Source organism: Dermacentor variabilis, chromosome 11 (genome assembly GCF_050947875.1).
Source record: "Dermacentor variabilis isolate Ectoservices chromosome 11, ASM5094787v1, whole genome shotgun sequence".
Classification (NCBI taxonomy): domain Eukaryota; kingdom Metazoa; phylum Arthropoda; class Arachnida; order Ixodida; family Ixodidae; genus Dermacentor; species Dermacentor variabilis.
This window is the reverse complement of record NC_134578.1, coordinates 76,198,348-76,223,503: the sequence shown is the minus strand read 5'-3', so window position 1 is coordinate 76,223,503 and position 25,156 is coordinate 76,198,348. Positions and strand designations below refer to the sequence as shown.

Here is a 25,156-nt window from a genome sequence, read left to right as displayed (position 1 = left end):
ATGCTGAGGATCATCGGGCAGGCAGTGGACCTGCTCGAGGAGCTTACGGGCGCGTGGAGCAACACGTCGCAGGTGCTCGACCTGGTGGTGGTGCCTGACTTGCCAAAATTGGCCCTGTCCGGAGCCGGTTTCATCGGCATCCGGCAAGGAGAGCTCTCCCGCTTGGCCGTCTGGCAGCGCAGCAACTGGGTCGTGCCGGTCATCCGACACATCGTCCTTCAGTTTTTCGTCTCGTATGCCACGCCTCGGTGAGTGGTCTTTATGGTCACCGCTGTTGCAAGCCACACTAGAGGGGCACGCGGTAGTCGGGGACAAGCTGCGATCCCAGTACGAGCTTCGGCCACGGAATCACACACCAACTCCCGTCGGTGCCTCCACATGGCAAAACATAGTTTATGAGAAACGCCGATATTGAATTATTTTCGTCCCCTTTATATAATTGAGTGAACGTCATTGGCTGGCGCATTTTCTTTTCTTGTTAGACAGTAGCGCATTTACAACTGCGTTCTTAGGTCGTCACTGACTTCATCAGCTTGGCATCGTGGAACAGTCCTTTAGAGCGGACTCCAGGTGTTCAAGGTCAATCTGCAAACACCCGTAACCGCATGCCTGGTAATCGAATCGTGGTTTGGGCGTGTAACACCTGATAATCTTTTTATTCTTACTCTTTCACAGCCTTAATCGCATTTCTTCATCGGCAAACGATAAATGATATAGGAGAAAATAATGGCTTTTGATGTTCCACCAATAAGTGACATCTCGATATCTAACGAACGGGTTCTTGTCACTGCTCCTTAATATTCATCTTAAAAAAGTCGTCTGGTATTGATGGCATACCTAACGCGTTTCTTCTGAGCTATGCCGAGTGGTTCTCGATTTTCTTGTGCATTATCTTAAGAAATCATTTTACAGGGCGAGGTTCCAAAGGATTGGAAGTTTGCAAAAATTATTCCTCTACAAAGAAAATCCACCACTTCTCTCATTTATTCCGTACACCGATTTCTCTACTATGCTCATGCGCTAAAGTTTCAGAACGCATTATATTCAAGCACCTTTCTATTTTCTCGAGGAATATAATCAACGACCGCCAGCATGGTTTCCATAAAGACTCTTACACAACTCCTGCAAACCGTTCACGATATTGCAGCTGTTCTAGATAAGTAAGGCCAAATTGACATATTCCTAGACTTTGAAAAGAGCGTGTGATCGTTTATCACATCCAAAACTTCTTCCAAAACTTAAACCTATACTGAAAAATAGTATTTCAATTTCATTAACTACTTTTCTTACTGAACTGAATTAGTTACTATCGATAACGTATGCTCGGATTCACAAGCGGTGAAGTTCGGAATTCCTTGAGGTTCATTGCTTGGGCAAATTTCTTCCTTAATTTTTATTCGCAATATCACCCATTATATTCCGGTTATTATAATGTTATTTGCAGATCGCTGCTTTCATTATATTCCGGTTATTATAAGGTTTCTTGCAGATCGCTGCATCCTTTACCTATATATACGTAGTCCACGCGACCAGGTTCTTTTAAGCACAGCTTTAACAAAAATATCTCCTTGGTGTGCAACGTGGCAAATGAAGATAATGAAAATAGAAAGTTGTGGTGCTTTACGTGCCAAAACCACTATCTGATTGTGAGGCAGGCCGAAGTGGGGGACTCCGGAAATTGGGACCACCTGAGGTTCTTTAACGTGCACCTCAATCTAAGTACAAGGATGTTTTCGCCTTTCGGCCCCATCGAAATGCGGCCGTCGTGGCCGGGATTCGATCCCGCGCCATCGTGCTTAGCAGTCCATCACCATAGCCAAACATGGGGGGTGATAATGAAAAAAATAAAGGTGGCTGGGACTGCAACACCTAACCGACTCCCTTTACGGTATGAATACTCAATCAGTGGGCAAAAAACTATCGTTCGTTAATACCTATAAATACTTCGGTGTTGTACTCAGCGCAGAATTTAAGTGGAATGATCATGTTGCCTACATTGAAAAGAGAGCTATGCAGAAGTTAGGATTCTTAAGGTCCTTACGTAGATCAACACCAAAATTGAAGTTGAGGCGTACAAAACTTTCATCCATCCAATCCTCCGAGTACTCATTTTTGATCTCGGATCGCCACAACCAAGGAAATATTAAGACACTGAAAATGATTCAAATAAAATCATTACGATTTGTTTATAATCGCAACAGTTTCCTTACATCACCCAGTACACTACTGAAAAAAAAAAGAAACGTTGACTTGGATACATTGCAGACAAGACGACAGCACGATCGATTGAAATTCATGTTCTGACTGTACCATGATAAATTGTACGTAAATAAGAACGCGTGCATAGAATGATTTCACCGCCGACCAACACAATCCGAGCATCCCGAAAAACTGAGGCAGTATTCCTGCAAGACACAAACTTCTAAAAATGCATTTTTTTTTTCGCGCACCGTCACGGATTGAAATGCTGTCTTCGGACCTGGTAAATAGTGCAACCGTTCAATCGTTCATGACAAAACTGCGACAATAAAGATACTCTTGATTTGCCTCTTTCTTTTATTCATCTTACTTCAATCATTTCAGCTCACATAACGCACGCGTACTACGTTCTAACATATGTTTCACTTTCTTGTGCTTTTCTGTACGCCTCAAAGATTTCATTGCCGTCCCTTTGCATTATCGCGTATTTACAACGCTTTTTATTTTGAAAGGTTACTGATCTTGCTCCAGTAAGAGATGTTTGTTATGTATGTTCATTTTCTTTTCTTTTTGTTCTGTGTGTATACGAGAAATAATTATGAAACGTATAAGTACTAGCGCTTTAGTTCATAAGACACAAAATGTAAAGTTTGATGCACGGTATTCGGTGATGATTCAAGTTCTTTGTAACATGTGCATTTGCGGCCTTGCCAAAGTTTTGCTGTTGTATTACCATATCTGTTTTTTTTTACGTATAACCCACTCCTGCCTAATGCCTTGTGTGATAGGCCGGCAGTACTGAAACGAATCAACTGCATTCTTGGGGGCAAGTGAATGCGCCTGGGTCTCATCCTTTATCCAAGCCATGGTTGCGCATGGCTGACAACGAGGGCTGAATGCATACGCAGCCCACCCGCTGTATCTTGGCGATAATCTTCGGCGATTGCAAAGTATGGGCGAGCCGGGATGGCTGGCTGCTTGACGTGCGCTTTCTTACCGCATTGTCAGTGTTGCAGGTCGCGTAATCTCAAGTTTCGTAGACACTTTGAAGCAGCACGTAGCACGAGATGTTCACTTCGCCAGGTCAGTCCTTTCTATCCCGCCAAGGTTGTGACTGCAACTGTTCACGTTCATCTAGTGAGATCTGTTCACTTTTGACTGCGGACGCGTGGCAGTATGCTTGCCAATTTAATTAAGAAGCGAATGCTTACCGCACTTTATGCGGCAGATTAAGCTACCAAGCTTACTTCGTGTAGTGGCGCCGTACTCTGCTATCGCTATCAATGATTCGCCTTCAGGAGGTAACATGTACTTTCATAATATTGTAGGAATTAGCCCAGTATTAACGCACCATTCAGTGGAGTGGCAACCATGAACTGCAGTGCCCTGAAGGACATATGGGTTGCCGAGTCCCTGGCGTACCCGTTCCTGCGCCAGATTACTCAACACGTGGGCCTCGGCGCGTACCTGGACCAGTGGCGGCTTCTGGAACGCAGCCGGGCCATGGACGACGACGACAACGGCCGGAATAGCAGCTCTAAGCGTACCACGCTGATTTTCTCGATGCTTGCCGACCTGTGCCCCGAGACGTATGTTGCTACTGTAGAGCTGATCAATTAGTTCCGCAAAGACCAAACGCCATTACGCAGTCAGAGAAACGAGAACACTTTGATCACATTTGTTTCTGGTCCTCGAGAGTGCGTTCCTACGGAAGATAATTAGAATAACAAGTAACTAGTAACTGGTTGGACCCGCCGCTGCATGCAATACGGTTGATAAGGCGTCGCGCTCTTGCGCAAGAGGCCGCTGATTTAATTCCGGCCATGGCATCCACATTTCGATGGGGCTTAACATAGGTAACCTGGGGGCTTGATGCAAGGCTTGTTCGTTTGCTTAAATTTAGGGGCACATTAAAGAATTGCAGGTGATCGAAGTTAATGCGCGATCCTTCACTATGGCGTGCCTCACAATCAGATCGTGGTTTTCTAACCTAAAACCCCATAATTACTGAAAAAACTAAATTAGTATTTGGCAGTATACTATCAACAGCTGAGAACTCGCATTATCATATTACAAACACTATTATGCGGCTTGCGTTAAGCTTCTCGTGTTCAAATTAGAACTTTCAGATATCACACTCTGCGTAGCAAAAATATGTTGGCATTTGTTGGGTTAAATAGATATTAGGTAGAAGTTCTACGATTACTCTATAAAGGTTTGCTTCTAATATCGACTCAAACATCTCCGAATATTTTCATAACGAAAGCAAGAAGAAGGACTACGCTATTTTAGTGTCACAATAATAAAGGAATGTTTGACCAAAATGACGCAATACTGTAAAGACAACTGCAGCAAAAAACAAACAAAAAAAAACGTCCCCCAAGAGGTAACAAGCGGTGTCAGACTTTACTGACTTAAGTTTTCCTATAACAATGAATTATATCGCACATTTCGAGCAGGCATTTAGTGCTTTCGTTTTTTAACTCGATGGACACTAAGCATAGCTTTTAAAGTGCATTGTTCGGCCAAAGAAACATTTTCAAAAATATCATATTGTCCCATTGTAGTGACGGCGAGGAACACAGCGGCAACACTGTGAATCCCGAAACCAACTTTTTATTGGGTGAACCTGTGCCCGCAAAAGTAAGTCTATAAACTAAACGGGAACTATGTGAGAACATGAGCCACCGTTTCGACAAGTGGACTTGTCTTTTTCAAGGTGTCATGTGCTCTCCTCGGCGCAGTATATATAGGTACGGTTCTTCTAAATGGGGGAGAGGGTAAGCGGGGAGGCGAGACGACGACCGAGGATGTATTAGCGGCGAGAGTGTAGAATTGAAAAGAATGGTGTGCCACTGAAGATCGATGGAAAAATGTGACACAGTGCCGTGGGTCAACCGGTTGACGTGTCACTGTAGGTTGCTCTTTTCGTGTAAGAAGCCTGGACGACGGGCAGGGGGGGGGAAGGGGGACTTGTCTGCTCCCCCGGAGATCAATGATGTCAAACGTCAAAGCGTCAAAAGTTTGACATCGGCGCACACAGAAATCCTTGGTGCTTGTGCAGGATAGAGTCTGGCATCAGGCGCTACATGAAGGAGCACGAGTATGGGGTGGCCGACGGCGCGATCCTCTGGCGGACTCTGGACCTGTCGAGGCTGCTGTCTCGCCACATGGACACGTGGACCGACTACGGAGGTTACCCCGTGCTCAGCGTGCTCCGGGTAGACAACGCCCGCGGACCCGGGCTTATCCTGAAGCAGGCCAGTATAGGGCTAAGTGGCGGTTTACATTACGTGATAGGCCCGATGGGTGCGACCGTATGTACATAGAGTTTGATGTCTTATTTAAGGAAGTTGAGAAACTTTCAAACGCCCACAAGCTTCCAAAACCTTGACAAGAGATTCAGTACGCTTTATAGAAGCCTCCGTGTAATACGTGCATGTAATAAGCAGACTTGAGCCCATATTCGCCACAATATTCCGGGAGAGTATGATGAATGTCGTCGTTAATGCGATTAGCATTGAAACAACGTAGTGACAAAGCGTTGTGTCAACGCATGAAGGAGTCGAATACGGGTGTTTAAGGAGCCAGGCCCCTCTCTCGTGCGTCCCTCTGGACACGCTGCACCTCCTTACGCCACCGCAGCAACGTGCGCGAGTGGCGCATGACCAAATATACCCCGACACAGTTTTCAGTATATATATATATATATATATATATATATATATATATATATATATATATATATATATATAATATGCATGTTCAATTCTGCTCTCAACTGGATTAATTTTAATTGAGATTTTGTTGCTATTGAAGTGGTGCCACATGCCCAGTTGCACGGTCTTGTTTGTTGACACAAATTTGCGCGAAAGAAACTTCCAAGAAGGGCGCATACCCAGCAACCCATGTTAACGTCAAAGAGGTTTCATTGAGGGACGGCGCATACCCGGCGACACATGTTGGCCCGACGGTTGCTATTGAACTAGGCTCCCTCAGCACAGCAGCCCTAATGCTCTACCCAATTGATTAGGAGTATACCCTGAGAGTCAGACATACCGAAAGCCGGGTGATGTTCCCAAATGACGGCAATCACCTTAAAAGCATGTTACGACATAATTGCTCGTAAGAGTGAACGCCAGCCAATGCTAATGCTGGACGCAATATTGACAGGTGTACTTGTTTATCTCTTCCGGGTGACCGCTTGTCACCGCCTAACAAATGTTATCGCACAGCGCAGGACGTACCTGCATGTATCGGAAGTTTCTAGAATGTTATGGATGGTTCCATCCGCTGTCTGTCACCGAACCTTGTGTAATCTGATTGCATGTGTGCGCGACGCGAATAATGTAGAACTTTGTGGAAAACACGCGGGTCCCAGTGGTTACTCTGGAAGATTCTACGACTGGTGTATAGAAGCCGAAGCCCTTGACCCGCTGATGAGATTTTCGACGATCCCCGAGTGTGTTCGCCGCTATCGTTTTTCTTTGAGTGTAGCCTGCTTTTGAGGGCACACGCATAGATAACGAAATTTCAACAAAAGCGGAAACTCCCATAGAGACCAGCGGCCGAATTTACTGTAGCGCACCAAGCGGATGGTATCAGCACCTTCCGGTTTCGGTTTCGGGCTCGCGCGTTTTGAACTCCAGTTGGTACACGCCACGCCGGCTCCGCTGATCAGCGTGGAATTTTTTTTTTGCTTCTGCTGCTGAGCCACGCGCGGCCTTGGCACAGAATCGTTTTATTATTTAGTAAAAATGATTGCGAACGATCTCTACAAGCCTCCACGGAATCTTGGTCACGTGCAATTTCATAAAGAAAACGCAAGACGTCTTCTGAAATGGTGAAATGTTTATTTTGCTCGTTCCGGGGGGCTTCTTGTGCATTAATCCAAAGTTGTGGCACCAAGTAAGGGGCAGCCGTTGCAGTGCGAAGCTCCACCGGAGGACATCAGCTGAAAAAAAAAGCAAATTACAAGCGTGTATATCATTTTGGTATACTCACCTAACAGGAATATTGAGTGTAGAGGCGAAACGTGCGTAATTGGTGAATGAGCGGCATTACAGATAAATTCACTTTTACATACATTTCGTAGCAGATAGACTCCTCCCAAACAATGCCATAAAATCTGAAGAAAACGTCCGATATTTAAGCATCCCTATCTTCCCGGGCATTAATTCCTGCACTTTGAGAGCACAAATACACGGGTGACAGCGCGTTTCCAAAACAATTTGGCCTCTGTCGACGGGATGGTACGCCAAGTACACAGAGGTGGCTACAACACAGGCTCTCAGCCAGACCATGTTACACGATCGCAGAATGCCTTCTAGTCGCACTCAAGACCGATTCGTGGGTTCAAAGCCTGTTTTCAGTCGCTCAGAAGGCAAAAATGTCAAGTTCTTTGTCGAGTGCCCCCTCTTGTAGAATTTTTTTCTCTATGGCACAAGTTCGCTCAATAAAACGCTAGTTTCGTTAATCACAGTTTTGCTGCCTTCCTCACGGTCACTACTACGTGACAATATTGGCGAAAGCAGCGGGGGTGTGGCAAAGGACAGTCATGAAGAAATGGCTTTGTGAGTTCGGCCTCTGGTCACCATGAGCGTTAAATGCTCTTGAAAACTTTTTGCACCCCTGGATTGTTGCGCATGTGCAGTCACATGCTTTTTGTGCTTATATACCTCTGCTCCCTTTTATTAAACCTTACAGATTTGAGCAAGAACCTTCTGTTTTTAATTCGTGTACTGTTTATCATTAAATTAAAAAAAAGTTTTCAAGATGCAAATCAACCAACTAGCCCGATTGGGCGTTTTGTTGTTAAGTGCTCTTTATACGCGGAAATGTCTCGGTAGCACAGCTGATGGACCAGGTTCGATAGAAGCTGATGTGACATGCTTTGGGGAGCTATTTTTATCGGTCGCGTATGTCGCTAAGGCAATGCACTCAGACGCGCATACAAAATCTTGAAATATGCATGCGGGATACTACCTGTGTAAAGGTGCAAAAATTCACGGAAGATTACGATACTGCCTAAGGCAAAACTTGAGCGCAGCTCTATACGTGTTTTCATTTCGCGATATATTGGCTGGTGCGGACAATCTGCCTCGTGCAGCACGTCCCAAACAGAGCGAAGTGTGACGCGACAGCCTCGCTAATTGGCAGTTCGCGAAAGGCAGCGCGTGGCTTACGCGTAGTCGCGATTGACAGCAGCCGCCGCAGACAGACCTCCACTCATGCTGCGCTTTAGTGAGCAGACGACGCGTAGAGTGCCTCGATGCGCACGCCCCCGAGAACGTAGTGGAGGCGGGCGAGCGCATCGATCTCGAGCGCAACGACGTTCTCTACTCTGGCGCCATCTCGTAGCCATCGTCGCCATAGTCCGTATTGCGGGACTCCGCTTTCCTCTTCACCCTTTCTCTATACCCTCCTCCGCTTTCCGCCTCATGGTTCCGCTGCATCCTCCACCTCCGCTATCCTCCTCGCGCTATCTTCGCTCTCACCGTCTTTCATATCCCGCTGCGATCCGCGTTCGCTCTCATCTTTCGCTGTGCTCGTTCGCTTGGTCACGAGCTAAGACGCCTACGCTCGCTGCAGGAACGGGGCTCCTAAGAGCTGCGCAGTAAAATCCGTTCAGATGACCGTCTGGCCTCCGACTTTTTACTGTGAAGAGCCCAGATTTGCGAGTGTGATCGGTTACGCCCGTGCAGACACGTCGTAATAGCGTCATGATTCCGCGGAGAAGCTGCGGCTTGTAAAAGAGGAAGCTCGCTGTATAACTGCGCGTTTTGCGTAGAATATAAAAAACAAAACAAAAAGAAAACCGAATGATAAAATTTATATGTCCGAGCCGCCATGATAGCTCTCCAGCAATAGCGTTCCTCTTTCGAGCACGATGTCGAGGGTTCGATTGCCGCCTTCGGCTTTGAAAGGGGTCAGATTGCGAAATCTCTTGTGTACCATAATTCTCTTAATAGCTTTCGCACCGACGATCTGGCGTGTAACCACCTTTCTTTAATAATTCGCACGCTAACCTTCCCGCGAGGCAATTTGCCAAGCCATAATGGCGGCACAGTCGTCGCGGCAGTCAGCGTGTACGAGTATATTTATCTGACAACACGCAAGATGTTCACGTTACTCTCGTGATAAAGTCACGCGTAAGAGACGAATTTCAGCATGGGCAACTGGCACTTCGTATCCTTCACATTAGCGCAACCAGGAATGAATGAGTAACGGAAGAAAAAAATAAGAAGAAACAGAAGACCGGGGGAGGGGGGGGTGTGTTGTGATAAGCTTCCAACTGCTGAGTGCGTGACGCCCGTAAATTGCTTTTGTCGGCTTCGTCTCCATGCGAGCACTTCGCTTTCGCGTGAGCACCTCAGCGCTTCGTCTTCGTTGCAAACGTGGTCGGTGACGTCATTGTGTAGGGAAACGTTTAATGCAGAGATGTGCATTTGTGCATTAGAGATTAGTGCCAAGAATGAGGAATTAGTGCTGAGGCTACGCTGAGAAGAAAAAAAATGGCGCCCGCAGGGTTGGCACTGCTTCGACGACGTGCAATGCAACGAGACGCTCGTGTGGGCGGTGCCGTTCGTGCTGGACGTGCAGGGGGCCGTCCGAGTGCCAGAAAAGGGCGCCCACTGGTTCCGAGGAAACATCGAGCGCTACAAGTGAGCACGGCAGGAGCGTCACACGGTGTCAAGCTCTTGATTACATGTCTGACTGGGTTCAATAGCACAGTGTCGGCAGAGTGTCGAGGTCTCAATGCTGTACAAGTAAGCAACGCTGAACATCAGGTTTCATGACTGCCACAGGAAGTCTCAAAAGTTCTAGCTGTGTGGAAAAGGCATAACGCAGGTCCTAACTAAGGCGAAAGATAAGTTCGACGAAGACAGCGCACTGTTTTCGTTTTAAGTTATCACGCATCAACTAACCCAGCAGCGAACTCTCCCTGAAGAATAAAAAGAATGCGGAAAGTCCATTAGAGTTGTCAAGTATGCCTAGGCATACCACCAAATTTTAGCTGGCCTGACCGCAAATTAAACTGGCCCACACCCAAACATCAAGTTGGTCCACCCAGAAACTTGAGTTGGCCCGCCCCCAAGTTTAAGTTGGCGTACTCCCGAATTTTATGTTGGCCCGTACCGAAATTTCAGTTGGTCCACCTGCAAATTTCAAGTTGACCTAGAGCCAAATTTGAGGTTGTCCCACCCCCAAATTTCATGATGGCCCACACCGAAATTTCAGTTGGCCCACCTCCAAATTTCAAGTTGACCCACACCCAAATTCCAGTTGGCCCACGACTACTATAGGCTACCTCATGCATATTCTAAGGAGCCTTATGTATCTCTGCGGGTATTTACGAGGTCCGTTAGAAAAGTATCCGACCTTATTTTTTTTGCGAACATCTGATGGGTATGGAACTCCTCAATTCAAGTGGCTGAGGAGTTCTATAGAGATTTATACAGTACCAGCGGCACGCACGAAGATAATGGAAGAGGGAATAGTCTAGACGAATTTGACATCCCACAAGTAACGCCGGAAGAAGTAAAAGAAGCCTTGGGAGCTATGCAAAGGGGGAAGGCAGCTGGGGAGGATCAGGTTACAGCAGATTTGTTGAAGGATGGCGGGCAGATAGTTATAGGAAAACTGACCACCCTGTATACCGCAATGCCTCAGGACCTCGATCGTACCGGAATCTTGGAATAACGCCAACATAATCTTAATCCATAAAAAAGGGGATGCTCAACACTTGAAAAATTAGAGACCGATCAGCTTACTGCCCATTGTCTACAAAGTATTTACTAAGGTAATCGCAAATAGAATAAGGAACACCTTAGACTTCTGTCAACCAAAGGACCAGGTAGGATTTCGTAAAGGCTGCTCAACAATAGACCATATTCATACTATCAATCAGGTGATAGAGAAATGTGCGGAATATAAGCAACCCTTATATATAGCTCTCATTGATTACGAGAAAACGTTTGATTCAGTCGAAACCTCGGCAGTCATACCGGCATTACGGTATCGGGTTTTAGACGAGCCGTATGTAAAGATACTGAAAGATATTTATAGCGGCTCAACAGCCACCGTAGTCTTCCATCAAGAAAGCAACAAAATCCCAATAAAGAAGGGCGTCAGGCATGGAGATACGATCTCTCCAATGCTATTCACAGCGTGTTTACAGGAGGTATTCAGAGACGTGGATTGGGAAGAATTGGGGATAAGAGTTCATGGAGAATACCTTAGTAATTTGCGATTCGCTGATGATATTGCCTTGCTTAGTAACTCAGGGGATCAATTGCAGTGCATGCTCACTGACTTGGAGAGGCAAAGCAGAAGGGTGGGTCTAAAAGTTAATCTGCAGAAAACTAAAGCAATGTTTAACAGTCTCGAAAAGAACAGCAGTTTACGATAGTTAGCGAGGCACTGGAAGTGGTAAGGGAATGCATCTACTAAGGGCAGGTAGTGACCGCGGATCCGGATAATGAGAATGAAATAATCAGAAGAATAAGAATGGGCTGGGGTGTGTTTGGCAGGTATTCTCAGATCATTAACAGCAGGTTGCCATTATCACTCAGAAGAAAAGTGTATAACAACTGTGTCGTACCAGTACTCACCTACGGGGCAGAAACGTGGAGGCTTATGAAAAGGGTTCTACGTAAATTGATCACGATGCAACGAGCTATGGAAAGAAGAATGATGGGTGTAACGTCAAGGGATAAGAATAGAGCAGATTGGGGGAGGGAACAAACGCGAGTTAATGGCATCTTAGTTGAAATAAAGAAAAAAGAAATGGTGACATGGGCAGGACATGTAATGAGGGAAGATAACCGGTGGTATGTAAGGGTTACGCACTGGATTCAAATAGAATGGAAGCGTAGCAGGGGATGGCAGAAAATTACGTCGACAAATGAGATTAAGAAGTTTGCAGGGACAACACGGCCACAATTAGCTCATGACCGGGGTAGTTGGAGAAGTATGGAAGAGGTTTTTGCCCTGCAGTGGGCGTAACCAGGCTGATGGTGATGATGATGGATGTGAAACAAGCCCGCTTGCATCAGCCGACCTTGAACGTTCATGCGCATGCGCGAATTTTTTCCCGCCTGCCGACAGCGTCAGTAGCTGGGACGCAGCGTTTGAGTAAGGTAGTGCGCAGTGCTCTCGTCGGTTTTTTATTGCAAGAAAAATGGCGGAGCGACTGGAGCAGCGCTACTGCATCAAATTTTGTCATAAACTGGGCGACAGTCAAGTGGAAACCATCTGGAAGATTCAGACGGCTTTCGGTGACGATGCTATGAGCAGCACACAGATTGAAGAGTGGTACAACCGGTTTAAAGACGGCCGCACACCGGTAGAGTGCGAGCCACGGTACGGTCGGCCATCAACATGCCGAAATGACCAGGTCATTGGCGAAGCGAATGCGGTGGTGATGCGGGACCGTCGTGTGACTATCCGAGAAATTGCGGAATAGGTGGGCATCAGCACTTTTTCTGCACAATCCAATATGACCGAAGATTTGGCCATGAAGAGAGCTGCGGCGAAATTCGTGCCGAAGCTGCTCACGGTGGAGCAAAAGCAACTTCGTGTTGAAGTCTCACAGGACGTGCTGGATTCCACAAACAGTGACCCCGATTTCATGAACACCATAATCACTGGTGACGAGTATCGAGTGTACGAGTACGACCCTGAAAGCAAATCCCAGTCGTCACAGTGGAAGCATTCCAAGTCAGCAAGACCAAAGAAGGCCCACCAAGTGCGCAGCAACGTCAAAGTGATGCTGACTGCTTTCTTTGACTCCCGCGGTGTGGTACACCACGAGTACGCACCACAGGGTCAAGCAATCACCAAAGATTACTACAGGGATGTGCTCCGTTGCCTACGCGATGCTGTGGGGCGCACGAGACCAGAATTGTGGTCAACAGGAAATTGGCGCATCCATGACGAGAATGCTCCTGCACATTCTTCGCACTTGATTCAGACTTTTTTGGCGAAAAACCAGACTCCTGTAGTTCAACAGGCTCCTTACTCTGCTAATATGGCCCGCTGCGACATCTGGCGGTTTCGTAAAATCAAGAGGCAACTGAGAGGAGCGCGATTTCATACAAGAGAGGACATTATGGCTGCAACGACAGCTGAGCTAAACTGCATTCCGTAAGAGGCCTTCTCGGAATGCTTCCAACAATGACAGCGCCGCTGGGAGAAGTGTGTGGAGTCCCAAGGACATTACCTTGAGAGGGATTAGGTTTCCAACGCTCCAGTTATGCAAGTTTCTTTTCTTCGGCCAAAGGTCGGATACTTTTCTAACAGACTTCGTATATGTACTTTATTGTTTTGCTTTAAGTTGTTCGTTACCACCTAAAAGCTACCAATCATCTACATTTACATTATCATAACGAGTAAATGTCTGAACTTTGCGAATGACGCATTGTTGTGTAAATACACTGTTCGCGTGACGCGGTTAGGGAAATCGCCAAAGAATGCTTGCGCATTAAACAAATTCTGGCTACTATTTGCAGTTGCCCTTGAGGAACTGGTGATAAAACAGGTGCAGCTCTCTAGTGTGTTATTGCAATCTATTGGACATATTGTAGTGTGGATTTCAAGAGCTGCGCTCATGGCCACATAATGCAGTTAATTATGCAGCCAGAAGGCAGCAACTGTTTGAGAACGCTGTTAGCATTTCCTCTCCAGCTGTGTGCTTTTGTTACAGACAATGAAAAATCAACGTGTTGCACTGAGCAGAGAAGATCATCAGGCCTCAGTATAGTGGACAGATTTTGCATACGTTTACAGTCTATAGAGCACACTATAGAAGAAGGAACCATGATTTACTCATAACAATGAAAATACGGCTACACACCACTACGCTTCAAATATTTTTTGGGGGCTTTCACTACATCGATCGGTGCGTACGGACCCTGCTTGCAGAAAGGGCATATCACGTGATAAACGCACTCTGTAATTCAGAAGAACCGCTTCTTGGCCTATTTGGCGTTTGCTGGAAGACGTAATTGCCGCAAATCAGACAGGCAAAAAAAATGTGGACAAATAGACGACAACACGGGCGGTACTTTCATCAGATTTATTTGTGGTGCAGATCTACGAGTAAATCGGAGAATACACGCACTCGCGTTACATGATCCCTCATAATTCCTTACGCTCAAAAGGTCACCCATAACCTCAAGATTGTCGCAGTGCTAGCATGGCGTACCCATTGTCTTTTCTGCCCACATTAAGCTGGCTCAGCTCTGCTTTCCGAACCGCTCGAGAATAAACCGGCCGGCAACGCTGCGGGAAGCCACACGGCACGAGCTGCGGTAACCCTCTTAGGGTTGCACTATGTACATATAAAAAGAAAATGTGCCACGGGACTTGTGTATGGAATTGCCCTGACGCGCGGCAAGTCCTACGTCAAATAGACAGGGCGCTGTATGAATGAACGAGCCGAAAAGACACGAACCAAATCTTATGAAGAAAGAAAAAAAAACGGCCTGGTGCATTTGCCGGCACTCTGAAAAGGCCTGCATGTGTGAGCGACGCTGTGGTGAGATGAAGACACTCGTCAGAAGCAAGAATTAAACCGTACGTGAGTTAATGGAAGGGTGCTAACTAAGAAAAAAAGAAACACTAGCTGCATCAGTGACGCGTAGCTTCTGTTATATCGTTGAATCGGGGACGAGATCGCTCGACCACTGGCTGTCTTTTGTATTGTGATTAGAATGCGCGTGTTTGTACTTGCCTATTGATTGGTGGGTCTGCACCCTAACTAAGCCATTTGGAAGTTCCGCCCGGTGTCGCAGTCTATAGGGAGGTTTATAATATAGGGGCCTAGAGTTTAGGGCGCCCCAACAAGCGAACACTGTGCGTTGGCTGTCTGACCCGCAGGGGAGGTGCTTTAGAGTAGCGTTCCCGGCTTGCGTTAGCGCCACGCGATGGCAGCGCCCTTCCTGGACGCGGAAAGACAATGAAAATATAATGCTAGAGAAAAAAAAAACCATGAAGCAATGCAATTTGTAATATTGCACGGTACGAAAAGCATCCCTGAGAGTTTGTTATTTTCATTGAGGAGGCGTTGACGCTTTCTTTATTTAGGTGTTCGCAGCGGCGTTGGGACGATGCAAAGCAGGTTAGGGGCTTTAGGGGCACCCACGCTATCATTTTTACAGCGAAGCTGTATACTGCTGCCATCCAAGCAAATTTTCGTGTCGTTGGCGTGGCAAGCTAAATAAAAACTCCCTGTACAATGGCCGATCCCAAAGATAGTGCCGAAGATAGCGCAATACCAGCCAGACAGGCGACGGAGGTGAAGCAGGCGTTAATCACTCCCCATACGTGGGCCGAACCCGAAGATAGTGAAATGCCGGGCCGACCCGCGGCGAAGGTGAAGCAGGCGTTAATCACTCCCCATACGTGGGCCGATCCCGAAGATAGTGCAATACCGGCCCGACCCGCGGCGGAGGTGAAGCAGGCGTTAATCACACCACATACGTGGGCCGATCGCGAAGATAGTGAAATGCCGGGCCGACCCGCAGCGGAGGTGAAGCAGGCGTTAATCACTCCCGATACGTGGGCCGAACCCGAAGATAGTGAAATGCCGGACCGACCCGCTGCGGAGGTGAAGCAGGCGTTAATCACTCCCCATACGTGGGCCGATCGCGAAGATGGTCCAATAGCCGCCCGACCCGCGGCGGAGGTGAAGCAGGCGTTAATCACTCCCCATACGTGGGCCGATCCCGAAGATAGTGCAATACCGGCCCGACCCGCGGCGGAGGGGAAGCAGGCGTTAATCACTCCACATACGTGGGCCGATCGCGAAGATAGTGAAATGCCGGGCCGACCCGCAGCGGAGGTGAAGCAGGCGTTAATCACTCCCGATACGTGGGCCGAACCCGAAGATAGTGAAATGCCGGACCGACCCGCTGCGGAGGTGAAGCAGGCGTTAATCACTCCCCATACGTGGGCCGATCGCGAAGATGGTCCAATAGCCGCCCGACCCGCGGCGGAGGTGAAGCAGGCGTTAATCACTCCCCATACGTGGGCCGATCCCGAAGATAGTGCAATACCGGCCCGACCCGCGGCGGAGGGGAAGCAGGCGTTAATCACTCCCCATACGTGGGCCGATCGCGAAGATAGTGAAATGCCGGGCCGACCCGCAGCGGACGTGAAGCAGGCGTTAATCACTCCCGATACGTGGGCCGAACCCGAAGACAGTGAAATGCCGGACCGACCCGCTGCGGAGGTGAAGCAGGCGTTAATCACTCCCCATACGTGGGCCGATCGCGAAGATGGTCCAATAGCCGCCCGACCCGCGGCGGAGGTGAAGCAGGCGTTAATCACTCCCCATACGTGGGCCGATCCCGAAGATAGTGCAATACCGGCCCGACCCGCGGCGGAGGGGAAGCAGGCGTTAAGCACCCCCCATGCGTGGGCAAATACCGAAAATAGTGCAATGCCGGGCCGCCCCACGGCGTAGGTGCGATTCGCCATTAGGGGGCCCACATGCACAGCTTCGCTGGTCATCCTTCTTCACAGAGTGGAAGGGCAGCGAGTTCTTTCAAATGTAGCGTTAGGGGCGTGCGCAAACCCAGAGAGATCGTTTGGGATCGGCGCACGCGCTTTGGCGAGGCGCTAATAAGAGGGGCTCTTTGGGGGCCGGTATTATAAGATAGCCTGATGCGTGTGCTTCGCGTGCGTCTCCCATTTGCGGCAATTGTGGCCTTCAGCTCTGTACTTGGCCGTACAGAGCTGAAGGCCAAGCTTGATGCTAGTCGTTCTTTTTGTTCAGAGAGGAAGCGAGCACGGTTGCACAACTATCTGCATTCCATTCTCCTGTGTCCCTGTCTGCGTTGTTTGTTTTGTTTGCGCTACGGTAGCCTTGCAAGACGACGTGCCAACAATCCCGCGTCACTTCCCCAAGTGTATGTCGAAACACTGATAAACAGACGGCCTGCTACGTCCCGTGATTCGACGGCAGGCTGCAAATTCAACAGCTGCAATAAGCTGGCCGTGGATTGGCGCATTCCAGCGTGGCGAGGGACGTGAGCTCGTCGTGGTTCCTCGTGAACACGGCCACGGTGTCCTACTTCCGCGTCCAGTACGACGCGAACAACGTGGCCCTCCTGACGCACCAGCTGCTGACAGATCACACGGCGCTGACCGACACCGCCAGGGCCGTCTTCCTCGATGACATGGTCGCGCTGGCCGTCAGGCGGATGGTGTCAGTCGAGGCCCTCGTGGGGCTGCTCACGTATCTGCAGGTGCGTCGCGTTCTCCGCAGCTGTAGTGTGAGCTTTAGACACTTCTGGTGTACACCTTAGAGGTGCATGAAAAAGAAAAGAGGAATTCTGAACAGAATCAAGCAGGATCAGAAAGTGCCGATATTGGCCATTTCATGAAAAATGTATCGCGGGAATAGAGCTATGTATGGAAAGGACGTACTTGAAACACACACACACACACACACACACACACACACACACACACACGCACACACACACACACACACACACACACACACACACACACACACACACACACACACACACACACACACACACACACACACACACACACACGCACGCACGCACACACACACACACACACACACACACACACACACACACACACACACACGCACACGCACGCACGCACACACACACACACACACACACACGCACACACACACACACACACACACACACACACACACACACACGCGCGCGCGCGCGCGCACACGCACGCACACACACACACACACACACACACACGCACGCACACGCACACACACACACACACGCACGCACACGCACACGCACACGCACGCACGCACGCACACACACACACACACACACACACACACACACACACACACACACACACACACACGCACACACACACACACACACACACGCGCGCGCGCGCGCACACGCACGCACACACACACACACACACACACGCACGCACACGCACACGCACACACGCACACGCACACCCGCCTTCGTTGAATCTTTCACGAAGAATAAACAGTTTGAGACTTGAAAACGGGATAAGAAAGCATGTTGTAGCGCTGTCCTATTTTCTCGCGTTTTTTCCCTCGTCATTCCTGCTATTTAACTAGCTCACATGTGCATCCTGGTTTGAGTGATGAAAATCATCTACATAGAGAGAGCGTAGGTGCTAAAACACCTGCTTTATTTCAATCGGCGCACCTGCGCGGTTTTAGTGTAGCCATGGCGTAGCGCTGCCGAGCTCGAGGTCGCAGGTTCAACCTCCGGTCACGGCAGACCACTTGGATGGGGGCCAAACGGAAAAAAGAACGTCCGTGTACGTAGTAGATGTAGGCAAAAAAAACTCGAGGTGTTCAAGATTAACCCGCAGTCACTTTCTATGGCATGCCTCTTAATAAGATCGTGCCTTAGGCCTGTAACGTAAACCCCAGAATTCACTTAAACAAATTTTTCCCTCGGCGAAGGCAGGCAAGTTTAGAAACTTGTTGAGCTGGACAATTTGTACTTGAGCAACTTGTTGAACTTGTTGAACTGAATAGCTTGTACTTGAGCAACTAGGGGAAAAAAATATCAACGCTGCGCTCGATTCGCTCAGAAATGAAACTTCGAAGCCGCTCGGTGTTCTGCGGGGACATAACACCTGGCTGCTTTGATGAGGCATGTTTTTAAGGTTTGTTTAAAAAAGTTACTCTGGATTTGGTTGCAGAAGGAGGAGAGCTGCACGGTGTGGCATTTGTACTCCGAGACTGCCCTCAAGGCCTTGCAGCAGTTCTCCGGTCGAACCGAGTACAGGGCCTTCTACCTGAGGAACCAGGAAGTCTGCGTCCTCTTGCAGCTGGAGCCCGTCATCGGCGGGTGCCTTGAAGCGATGCGTCGGAAGACGTGCTGCAATTTCATCACGTGCACTACGCCCCACACCACTGCGCCTAAATAGGCGCTAGATTGTTTTTTTTTTCTTTTTCAAATGCGATGTATGTCAACTGCGTAAGCTGAAATTATAACGCGATTTTCAAGTTTTTGTTTGCAGCTGCTTTGGAGTTCTTTCGAACTATTCTGCAGTTCCTGAAGTTTCTCCTTGTGATTAAGTGAACTTGTAACTTTCTTTTTGTTGTTCTTGTGATATGAAATTAATAGATTGGCAGGTGAATGAATTTTTGTTCTGTTATGCGGTATGCTAACGGAAGCAGTATGCGAACGCTTTCGTATAGCCCGCCTTGAGTCCGGGCAGGAGAATATTAGATGGTTTGAGCAACTTGTGTTTAGCTAACTTCGGAGGGGCCGTTTAATTGTTTGACATGTGATGGCATTTGCGCTCCACTAAGTGGCGCGATACGATGCATGACAAAGACATTGACGCAATTTGTGAGTTTCGCACATTTCTCGCGAGTTTTTTGAAAATTGGACGACACTGATTGAAAGCGAATTCGAAGAATACTGTGTTCATTTTTCTTTCTTAACTGCTAATTATGAATTTGTAACTGTTTCGAGAAATTATTCCCGAATGTTTGCGTAACACAGCGAGCAAAGCGAGAACACGGAAAAAAACGGGGGCCAACGTTTCGTTAAGTGAACTTCTCTTTTTCAAGGTTTTTAAGGGTTTTCAACGTTTGCTCCATCATCTTGAGTTTCCATCTCCCGCATTCCCCCGTGTTTTTCCTGCATAAGACAACGTTGACACTACTGCTATAGAAATGTTCCTAACGCGCAATGTCTGCTGTAATGTTTATTATTACTTCGATATTCCACAGCGGCTGTAAAAAATAATTATGAATTTGGGAAAAATTACATTTCTGTCATGGTTAGACATTAGCAACATACCTACCAACTTGGGGACCTCGCAAATCTAGAGGTTCGCCGAAGAGGGCGATGGAAAAAAAAAACACCTAATGTTCTTGTGAGTGACAGCAACCTGAGAAACAACTCTGAATGGCGGCCGGTGCAGTTATTAGACGCCTCGTTACTCGAATTGAGATTGCAGGTGCCACCTGCGCGCCTGCAGTTGTTGGCGTAGAATAAGGAACGCCTACTCGACCTCATATAGGAGGAACACGAAGTGAGCGAAATGAATGTTTGAAATCGAGACAACAATGTCGGAAGCAGCTCTTAATATGGCTGACAGTAGAGCCCCTGTAAACGTCTCGGCGCTCACAGTGTGACGGGAAACGGTGCGTCTTCATTTGAGGAACACGTACTTGTCCCGTCACAGTGGCCCCATTGCACGCTTAAATATACCTTACCGCATAATACAAATGTATAACGGTGAAGCTAACTTAAGAAAAGCGAGCTATTTAATGCACATTAGGCTTCTGGCGCCCACGCACACCGGGGAGCATGTCTCGACCTGAAGCGAACTGAGCTTGCATTTAAATGGCTTGTACTTGATTCTGACTCCGGCTAGCTACCTAGCACTTAACGGTATTTACGATGCAGGTTTGCAGCATCATGACGTAAATTGCATTTTCTCCGGTGATCCAAAATCAAGAAAGGGGCTGACAGATGGAATAGAGACACTGTGGTATAAAGGTGATAAACAGGAATAAAGTCCTCCTATTTCTCTCCATTTTCTCCGGTGGTATGTTAGCGCATACGACACGCAGCTCACTAATACTTGCATCTTGAAACCCGTAATCTCATGTTCCTTGTCTACTACCTAACCAACCAAGAAGAGAAAATACTTGTGCTCTGGCCTTGACTCATACTACTTAGGTTGTAGCTGCCATAGCACGAAATTTCACTCCGTGAAAGTCCGGACTGCTCGCGGAGTCACGGTTATGAAATTGCGCTTCGGTGAACATGTCGGCAATGAATTTTCTGCTTTCATACCCCAATTTTGATGTGCAGCTCGTTAAGCCACAGCGACATCGCGAATGCAGTCGAACGACAAGTTGTCGTTTATATCATTCGCTGTGGTATTGAGGTGGTGTATGACTACTCGAAATTCCTACAGCCAGAGAAGGCCTGGCGTCTGGTGCTGGCAGGGCACTGGTAAGAACAGTTTTCAATGTAACAATAATGAAAGCTTCAAGCGGTTGATTTAGGTTGTAGCTGCAGTGTTACAGTTGTCATGTAAGGCACCATTATTGTGTTATGATAAAAGAAAGTGAATTTAACAGCTATAATAAAGCACCGTTATCACCACTGAACGCAACCTGCTGTCGCAGCAATACTTATATATTAGATTACGTTTCTTACGTCATCTTTATTGCAACTTCCAATCTGCTGAAGCCGCTAAAGACACTAGTCGAAGTTACCATAAGAAACGTGGCGAAAGTCTGGGACAGGTTATGGGAAGGTATGGCGTAGCATCGGTACCGAAACTAGTTCGATTAAAAATCCACCATACTATCACTACGTGTATGATGATCATGCTGAGTCTATGATGTTACATGCAAGGAAAAATACTAGCAACCAACGGCACTACATGCATTTATAACTTCTTATTGGTATATATTGATGGTTACAATATTAGGTTGCAAATGAGTCTCTTCCGACGGCTTTCTCTATTATAGAAGGGATCGAAATAAAAGTAGAACGCGGTAGCATTGAAAGACCCCTGCCTGCTTCTCACGCTTCCCGGCAACTGCAGCTTATGTAACGGTAATGTTTAGCGGGAAAGCTCGCGGTGAACGCTATGCACAAAGGCGGGCTTTCTGGTCGAAACGCGGCCTCTTGCAGGGGCTGCGATGGATGGATGGATGGATGGATGTTTTGAGCATCCCCTTTGGAACGGGGTGGTGGGTTGCGCCACCAAGCTCTTGCTATCATACTGCCTAGTGTCCTACCTAGGTTAAAAAAGGAATGAAGAAAAAACCAATATGACCTCCCACAACCAAATTTTCTGACCACCTATTGCGAACTTTGCTTTTGTACGTCTCGGTTTCTGTGGTTCCCCTACTTTCCTTCAACCAATATTCCAATCGCCTCTTACTGCGGCGGAGGCGAGTGACATCTAGAAGTCGTTCAAGGAAGCGGGCGTGCTACTCCGTGAACTCTTGAGATATTTATGCGCCGGCGTGCTCAAATGGCGGACGTCGTCTCTGGTCTGGGCTTTGTAGAAACGCCGGAAAAAGGGTTTGTTTGCGTTTTCGCGTAACACCATTATGTCTTCTGGTACATTCAAATTACAATTCGAGAGCTACCATGTATATATGTTGTGTGTAAGTCGTAGTTTACGATTTTTCGACGTATTTTAGCTTGAGAAATTCAATTAGTTCAGTGAATTTCTTATATCACATGAACAGCCTGGGTATGTGTGGTTTGAAAATCTTTTTGCCGATGCGACGCCGACGCCGGATTTTTTGCGGCACGGGATCCTTAACGCATGGGGAGGGCGTCTTTATACTCATTGGGCGTCGTATTGTTTCAGAAGAGATCGAGATAGCACGCAGTTCATGCGAGGTTCTCCAGTGCCAGCTGAAACTTTGCAGTAAGAAAGAAGCGGACAGTGTGCTCTGTTTTATCGCGCTCCATCAAGTTCGCGTGACGTTTTTTAGAGCTTATAAACGTAACGGAAACGATTGATACCGATTGCATTGTTCTGCGTGGCGATTTTAACCTCCCTCGTTGCGACTGGCACCAGTAGCTTCCTTTTTCCGCTACAACCGATGCTTTTCGTGCTCAAATGACATATTTTATGAGTTTGTTCGTGCTGTAACAGAGTGTTCTTGAGCTCACCCGCGAAAACCGTATTCTTTACCTTTTTTTTTCAAAAAAAAATTATGGGGTTTTACTTGCCAAAACCACTTTCTGGTTATGAGGCACGCCATAGTGGAGGACTCTGGCAATTTAGACCACCTGGGGTTCTTTAACGAGCGCCTACATCTAAGTACACGGGTGTTTTCGCATTTCGACCTCATCGAAATGCGGCCGCCGTGACCGGGATTCGATCCCGCGACCTCGTGCTCAGCAGCCTAACACCATAGCCACTGAGCAACCACGGCGGGTTCCTTATCTTTTTTGACGGATAAACCGGATCTCGTGTTCTCAACGAAATTCATTTGCGGAATTAGTGATCACAGTGCCGTACATACTGAAATGAACTTTGCGTAGGTGAACATTAATAGCAGTGGCATGTGACGGATTTATATTTATAGTAACGAAAATATATCGGAGATAAACGTAGCCTTAAAATGCATATCTTACCTTTGAAATTCACACAGGATTGTGTAATATCGACGAGCTTTGGACACTGTTCAAGAGTAAAATATTTTGTCTTAGAGGCTCTTTCGTCCCATGCTGGACAATGACAGAAGCCGCAGTAAGCCGTGGTTCAAAACCCAGCAGGGACGCCTGCGTCAGCAGGCGTTTGGTGTGTTGCGACACCACGTACCCGAGCACGTGAGGGTTGGACCCTCCTGCGTGTAGCCGTGCGTGGCTTAGCTGTGCCTGAGGAAAGGGAGGGCCTGGGGGATCCCCCTTTCCCTGGATGCCGGGTGTTCGGACCTTTTAGGCCCCCCGGCGGAGGAAACACACCTCTTTATCCTCTGCTTCACGTAGACGGTGCCTCCAGACTTACCCACTTGGAGGAAATCGGCAGTTGCCTTTTTCTGTCCTCCTCTGCAATCTCCCCCTTTCTCTCTCACCTTTTCATCCTTCCTGTCTTCTTTTCACTTCTGATTACTTCCGAATTTCCTGGCGGCAATAGTTAACCGTGTGTAATATAGCCAGTCTTGGGTATATATATTCACGTTATAGCGGCGATGCATGGCTGGTGTCTGCAGGTATTAATCCCAACCTAGTAGCGTCCCCTTGTTGGGCTCGGTGGTGGGTGGCTACCATCGCCACCGAATTTTTCAGCGTTTACATGGCAAACGCTTTCCCCCTTCAAGATCGCCATCAAGAATGAGGGCGCACGGAAGCAACATTTCAGTTCCTTTTGAAACCGAGCCAAGACACTTTCCCAAAGTACCATGTCCTTTACCGTAAAGGCAACACAACCGTCAGGAAACTATCACCTTGTATAAAAATACCTAGCAAACGTGATTGCAGCTGACTACAAAGCCTCAAAGATGGCTAGTGGAGACCTCCTCCTCGAACTTGACCAAGATTAACTTGAAAAGCTCGCTGAACTCACCAGTGTCGTTGCCATTAAAGTGACAATCTCTCCATATCGCTCACTGAACACGAGCAAGGGGAGTTATATGAGAAGAAGACTTCCTGAATTTCAGTGACGAAGAGCTCCTCGAAGAATTTCAGGAACAAACGTAATTAAGGTACAAAGAATAACACTTCGACGAAGCGACGAACAGATGCGCACAAAACACGCAATACTCACATTTCGCTTTAGTACTGTGCCCAGACACAGGATACCTGAAAATCAACGTCCGACCATACATACCGAGAACGAGGCGGTGCTTCAAGTGCCAGAGGTTTGGGCTTGCATCACAATCATGCAGAGGAAAAGAAACATGCGCGAAGTGTAGTGCCAACGACCATGCATCTGACAACTGCAATGCTCCTGCACAGCGTGTCAATTGCAAGGGCGATCATCCAGCTTACACACGGAGCTGCCCTTGCTGGAAAAGAGAAAAATAAATCGTCGCAATCACTGCAAAAGAAAAAAATATTCTATGAAGCGAGGAAAAGGCTAGGGCACTTACCTCGAGTAAGATATACCAGCGTGACGCGGCAGAGGGCAGCACCACGCCGGTGTCAGTAGTTTACAGGGTCGACGTCGGGTATTCTTGTAGAAACTCCAACCTTGGTGGCTGCAGCCAGTGCTGCTTCATCATCATCGAAGACGAGACGGCAGACCGCAGGGCTTAAAGTTGAACCTAACTCCATGGCCCAAGACTCAGGTCCCTGCGCCTGGCTCTCGATCCTCCAGCATCTCGGAAAAGGTAGTGGAGGTCGACCCGAGAACGCCGGCGTCATTGACGCCGAAAGATCCATGCTTCTTGGAGCGTGCCAAGAAGGACAAACTACGACGAAAAAGGGACAGGTAACCTGAACGG

At 47.8% G+C, this 25,156-nt stretch overlaps 1 protein-coding gene across 1 annotated transcript; it reads left to right on the top strand.

Moving 5' to 3' along the window:
- Positions 1–19,160, top strand: LOC142563335 (thyrotropin-releasing hormone-degrading ectoenzyme-like). The gene is made up of 5 exons (XM_075673895.1): positions 1–248; positions 3,582–3,788; positions 5,264–5,463; positions 17,197–17,453; positions 18,910–19,160. The coding sequence occupies exons 1-5, from the start codon at positions 1–3 to the stop codon at positions 19,135–19,137; spliced, it is 1,140 nt and encodes a 379-aa protein (XP_075530010.1). The 3' UTR covers positions 19,138–19,160.
- Positions 19,161–25,156: the final 5,996 nt, after the last annotated feature.